The 6,083-nt window shown below is 30.2% G+C and overlaps 1 protein-coding gene across 1 annotated transcript in view; it reads right to left on the reverse strand.

Moving 5' to 3' along the window:
- LOC107190445 (flavin-containing monooxygenase FMO GS-OX-like 3) overlaps positions 1–1,063 on the reverse strand; it is an 11,915-nt gene extending 10,852 nt beyond the window's left edge. Inside the window, exon 1 of the mRNA XM_015579246.1 lies at positions 855–1,063. Coding sequence (XP_015434732.1) covers positions 855–1,063 — 209 coding nt within the window. The remainder of the gene's footprint in view (positions 1–854) is intronic.
- Between the last annotated feature and the right edge of the window lie 5,020 nt (positions 1,064–6,083).

Consider the following 6,083-nt stretch of genomic DNA (forward strand, 5'->3'; position numbering starts at 1 on the left):
TTCAAACATTTTTATTCGTGGACACATTTTAAATTGACAAAACCCTTAATAATGTTATTAATTTGTTCCTAACTTTTCTTTTTGTAAATTAACATCCTAAAAATTATAAGCATTTATAAACATTTAGTGTAGCAATCACTAATCGTCCAAAATCTCGATTAAATGAAGTAATTACGCAAGCAAAACAATGTTAGGATACCCAAACGATGATTTCTGTTGCAAAGGTAAATATTTATTATATAAAAAGTTTAATTATTTTATTTAATTTCTATTCTGATTTCTCAAATGGAACATTATTTCTAAAAACAACATATTTAAGAATGACTTGGTGTGTATCAGCAAAATGTATTTTCCTTTATTTGTTTTTTATTCTTGCTGTAAGTACTCTTCTCTAGTAAATACATTTTGTACCATAGAATACTATTTAATATGAATCTATAAATAAGTAATGAATCTATTGTTAGCATAAATGGTCAGCGTCATGTGTATATGCGCAACTTTCAATATTAAGATGTATAATACCATAAGACATAGTTTGGATAATCGACAATTGTATTAAGCGATGCTTGAATAAATAGTAGCTACATATTCAAAGATAATAGAGGTTCTGCTGTATAAAGTAAATACAGTTATTTCATTTTCATGTTAGAATTACCCAAATACTGTCTCTCTCTCTATGTAGACATTACTATTGATCTATTTAAACCACCTTATCTGAGTTCATTGCTACAAAAAAACGAAAGTGTGCCGATTTTCAGTCTAAACTACTAAATGTAATTTTACACTAGCATACAATTATTATCCACGTATTAAAATGTCTGAGGGGAATAAGCTAAAGGAAATTTCACACTGACCTCAAGTTCTTGTACATGCTACTATGAACCGGTAATCCATGTTTGTCGGTGTTGGTTTCGTCAGTGTAAACCCATGTCCCGCCAATCTGATCGGTTTGCTCGAACAAAGTGAAACTGAAAGTGTCCAACTTGGTGATTGTGTGACGAGCTACCACCAATCCAGCTACACCGCCACCAATTACGGCAATTCTGGTCTTGCTACTCGGCATGTTGATTATGAGAAATTCCTTAGAATCTGTTGAAATGAAAATTGCTATACTTTTTCCGTGTCTTCTGTTGACGCTACGCGTCCAAATTAGAATTATTATTATGAGTCACTCTTGCGCCAGTTTTTGCTCTGGCTTCACTTGAGAGTAAATTCTTTTGAGTTTTAGTCTTGAAAGTAGAAGTGGGAAATATTGACGAATTACTTTAGAGAGTACGTTCACTATAGAGCTCTACTATCAAGAGTAACATTACCAAGTGATACACAATATTACAACTCCAATTGGTGTTTTCAATTTTAAATTGCACTTTAATTTTCGTTTCTTAAGACACTTTGTCGTGATAATTATTGAGTAACACGTGTTCATCGATTAGACGCATACTTTAGTTCATTCGTTAAAAATGAATAATTAAGAAACCAATTAAAAGTACTAGTTTGGAAGAAGTCAATTTAATCAAGTACTGCTTGTCAAGTAAGACAATTATAGTATAATGAAGATTGCCAAATTGTGTTTTCTGAGAAGTTCACTTTTTTCTCCATTTACGTCTTAATGAATAAAGGAAAGTTTTTATGTGAAAGGCGCAGACAAATTGTCGAAGAAATAAAATGTCGTGGAAAATAACAGCCATCTTCTCTGAGGTCAATGTTAGAATAAATTTAGCTTACTGTGAACCTCATAAGGGTTGCACAAACTGACATAACTAAATGTATTAAATTTAATAAAAATTTAATCTCCAATAGATAAAACTGCCCCAAGAAGAAACGAAAAAGATAGACATAAAGGAATAAAGAAGGCAAGTAAAAAATTATTGTTCATAAAAAATTTTACTTTTTACTTGTAATTTTGTTAAGAATTTCAATACAAATTGACAGAACCATAGGAATCACATTAATTTAGGGAATTTACGTTGCATGCCACAAAAAAACCAATAACAAACGTAAAACATTGAAGCAACCACTACCATGATTGATTTATAGTGAAAGTGACTGAATATTTTTTCAGATTGATATTAACACACTGTCGGTACATTATGCTACGCTTTATAGAAATTATACTCCTTCAGTTGGTACTGTAAAATTACGTTTTAGAATCTCGTAGTTAATAAATCACTAAAAAAATTTCAGCAGCCATACACTATTACGAGGAATAGTTTAATTGATGTGACATCGATTGATTGAAAATGTATTTCTAACGTTTACCAAATGGCCGATATCAATGATTTATTAGGTGTACCAAAGAGTAAATCACTATTTTTTTGCAAATTTAATATTTAAATTCAAAAAAATCAAAAACATGGCCCCTTAACAGTCTTCGTCATTGTTCTCCAAAGTCTTATTACATTTTTATCAAGCTCAATGGTGAAGACGTTACACTTAATTCAAATTATATTGTAATTTTATGAAAAAATGATGTATAACTTATTTATGTATCTAATAATATGCATGAAGATTGATTATCATAGCACAAAAGGTACAAATTTGGTGTGTTCTATAAGTAGCGAAAAATCTATTAAAACAATTAATAAACAGTTGAACGAATGAATCATGTAAGAAGGAAATAAGTACATTTACAAACGTGACAATGCTACGTTACCCACCTTAAAATATTAAACTTCTTCCTGTAATTAATTGTGAAATATATGCGTATGTATGCATTAGATATCTCAGTCATGGAAATATACGAAAAGGTATAATTATTGAAAAATTATAAAACAATTCCGAACCGTCTGATTAATCATTGTTTTTCTGTTTCCACGAAAGAATTAGAATGTCTTCTTTATTACCCCATAATTTCACGCACCCGATTTTGTATATCATTTAGCAATATGAGCAGTAAATCATTTTCTAAAAAAAAAGGTTGTTACATCAGTATGGGACTATAAAATAACAAAAATGTTAAAAACATCAAGTGTAATTGAAAAAAAATCATGAAGTTGTAAAAACAAGGAAAGAAACATTGAAAATAGTGAACAATGCTACGTACATCAAGCAGGTATATACAGACGTCAGTTCGTTTCCTGTTTTTCACTTGCACAAGGAAAATGCGATTAAATAGAAACCAATCGAAGAAACTTGCCGAGCATTTAATTAAGCGCGGTATTTGAATGCTATTCGTAACTTTCTCTACTCCTATCAATCGAGTTTAAAGAAGCAAACAATAATACGATGAGAATGATTATCGTCGTGAAGGTTTAGCTGTCTGTAGGTCACTGAGCACGATGTATTCAAGGGAGGCTAATCCCGATGCGACTCAGTCGAACGTTGAATGGATACTGTCCACCCGAAAGCAAACTGCTTGTGAAAATGTCTGTGACCAGCTTCTCCTCCGATCAGTGGCTTACGTAAATGCGGGAAACATTTCTTTCTGGGGTCAGACTCGCTACAATGCACGGTGTGCCTAAAAAATGTGACAACTAGTCGAATAGGACTTCTTGCATTAATGAGAATAATAATAATTAATCACTATTATACAATATTTAATATATAATTTGACGTTTTATTGGAAACATTTGTTGGAAATTTTTAATATCCAAATATGTAGCAGACCGAAGGGTGGCTAATTTTTGTTCAAAACATTTCTTTGGCAGATTACTGGAAATGCCTGAAAAATGGTGGTTCATCTTAGAAAATACACCCTGTACATATTTTTAACTTTTTCAAATTGTTTTCATAACTGAATTAAAATGATTCCTGGGTATTGTTGTACAGTGTAGTCGTATCTGTTCTGTTAGATTTTCTGAAGGATTTATAGAACATAACTATATCTAATTTTTTAAATAATATCTCGTGAATAAATTATTTGTTGACCCCTTTACGCAATATTTTTTTACGCAGAATGACAAGAGAAAACCAAGAAAAAAGGTACGACTTTAACAGTTGTGTGGACTACCCTGTATATGAAGGAAACATAAATAGACTAAAAACCTGTAATATTATAAAATAAGATAATAAGGAAAAGAAATGAGTGACAAAATTTCCTGTTGTTAAACGTATTCCTAACCATCTATAAATGAATGTGTTTTTAGTTTAATGTCAAAATTAAGATGAAATTTGTAATTTTTTACAGATTTATAAATCTGCGTTCTACTGGTTTGAATTTCATTTTAACAGATTTATAAATCTGTTAAAATGATTTTAAAATATGTTAAATATATTTGTAAGAATTATTAAATTTAAATTGACTTTCTTCCTTGTTTGTTTTCTTCAACATTTTATTCTTTCCCAACCCAATATCAGATTGTCTAAGTTATTTAACGGTGTTAAATTAATTATAAAGGTATTACTATTATATTTGTACAATGCTTATCTTTAGAACCTCGTGCGTAAACTACATAAGCATCTACAACTTGTAAGGGGTTGTGAACTGATAATGATATGATACCATAACATTAGTGTCATTTTATTATTATATAATATTATGTAATATGTATACAGACAGATTTATTATCAGATTACGTTTGTTTACGGTAATAGTCATTTTCATATTATTATATTATAAAAACAACAGTGAAACAAAAATTTATTTTATCAACAAAGATTCTATTAGAGTACCAATAATAGACAATGTTAGTTAATCCTTGTCGTTAGTTTTGATACATTATCTTTATCACACGTGAATATGTCATACATAATATAAAATTTGTATCGATTAAATTTACGGTATTAGTTTACTTAATTTATTTATTGGGTACAATTAGGTAATAATGTATTCTTGCTGGCTATTATATTCCCATAAAGCTGTCATAAAGTAATACATTGCCAGTGTTTTCCCCCGATTCCAGAAGAACGATTCTTAATTAATTAAAAGTTCCTTAAGTGTTATTAATTTGTTATCTTGTGCAATTCGTTATGAGTTCAAGGCTTCTCAATCGAATTCTGGTAAACAAATAATGAATCAGCCGTGAAACAATTGAAAAGAAGTATTTTATTTCATGATTAGGAGACCGTTAATTTCTACTACGAACAAGAACTTTCGTTTCACGTGTGTAAGAAGTACTCGATATTGTTTTCAATGAATTAAAATTATGTCGTAATCAAAAGCAATTTAAACCAAATTTTTGATACTAATGAAATAAACATTTTATATAATATTTATTGGAGTAATATAAACAAATTTCACAAACTGTATTATCGTATGCATGTAGAATTAAAATTATATTTTAAATTTACAATTTCTCTCATAAACTTTTTATATTTAATTCTTATATTTATATTATATTTTTTGTCTATTGAGAAAAATGTATATCAATTTATCAAACTTTCGAAAAAAAAATTAAGTTTTCGAATTCGAGATGGAACTGTTCAAGCTGAACGGAAGCTACTGGCATGCTTTTTTTATTTAGAACGTCTGCGATCGAGTTCCCACTGGCTCACTGCGTTCTACTGGTTTGAATTTCGTTTCTGATGAAATCGCGACGTACGTAAAGTCAGTGTTGGCATAGTGCATTATATGTAGATACATACAAGCGTCTCGCGGCTCGTGGCATGCGATGCCATGTGCTTCTTGCCCCGAAATACACATGTGGTTGCATCGCGCGGGCATAGTGATTTGAATCGACCCGATGATTCAACACCTCGTACAATTTCATCAACTGATTGATGATCTATCTAATCGATGAAATTATGAAAATTCCTGTGTTTTTTTTATCACTGAAGCGCGAATGTTTATGCAAATAAACAGGACTTAATCAGCAGAACCTGGAATCCAAGAAAAGCTTGTTTATTCTATTAAAGTTTCTATTTGCCTGCAAATGAAATAAAAATCTGATTAAATGTTATTAAATAGTTTGGTTGTATTGAGTTTTAGGTAGTCACGCATGCTATAGATGTATACAATCCGTAGTCTAATTATGACCAATATACTTAAAGTGTGAGATACTTGTGAATGTTCCTCGTCAAAACTAACTATCTCTACCATACTTAGCCACGAGTGATAGAAAATTAAGAAGCTATGTACTAACTTAAACGTTCATCGCAGTCCATAGTTAATACTTTTTATTATTGTGCATAATAATCGGATAAAT

The sequence above is a fragment of the Dufourea novaeangliae genome, unplaced genomic scaffold, assembly GCF_001272555.1.
Source record: "Dufourea novaeangliae isolate 0120121106 unplaced genomic scaffold, ASM127255v1 scaffold199, whole genome shotgun sequence".
NCBI classification, from domain to species: Eukaryota; Metazoa; Arthropoda; class Insecta; order Hymenoptera; family Halictidae; genus Dufourea; species Dufourea novaeangliae.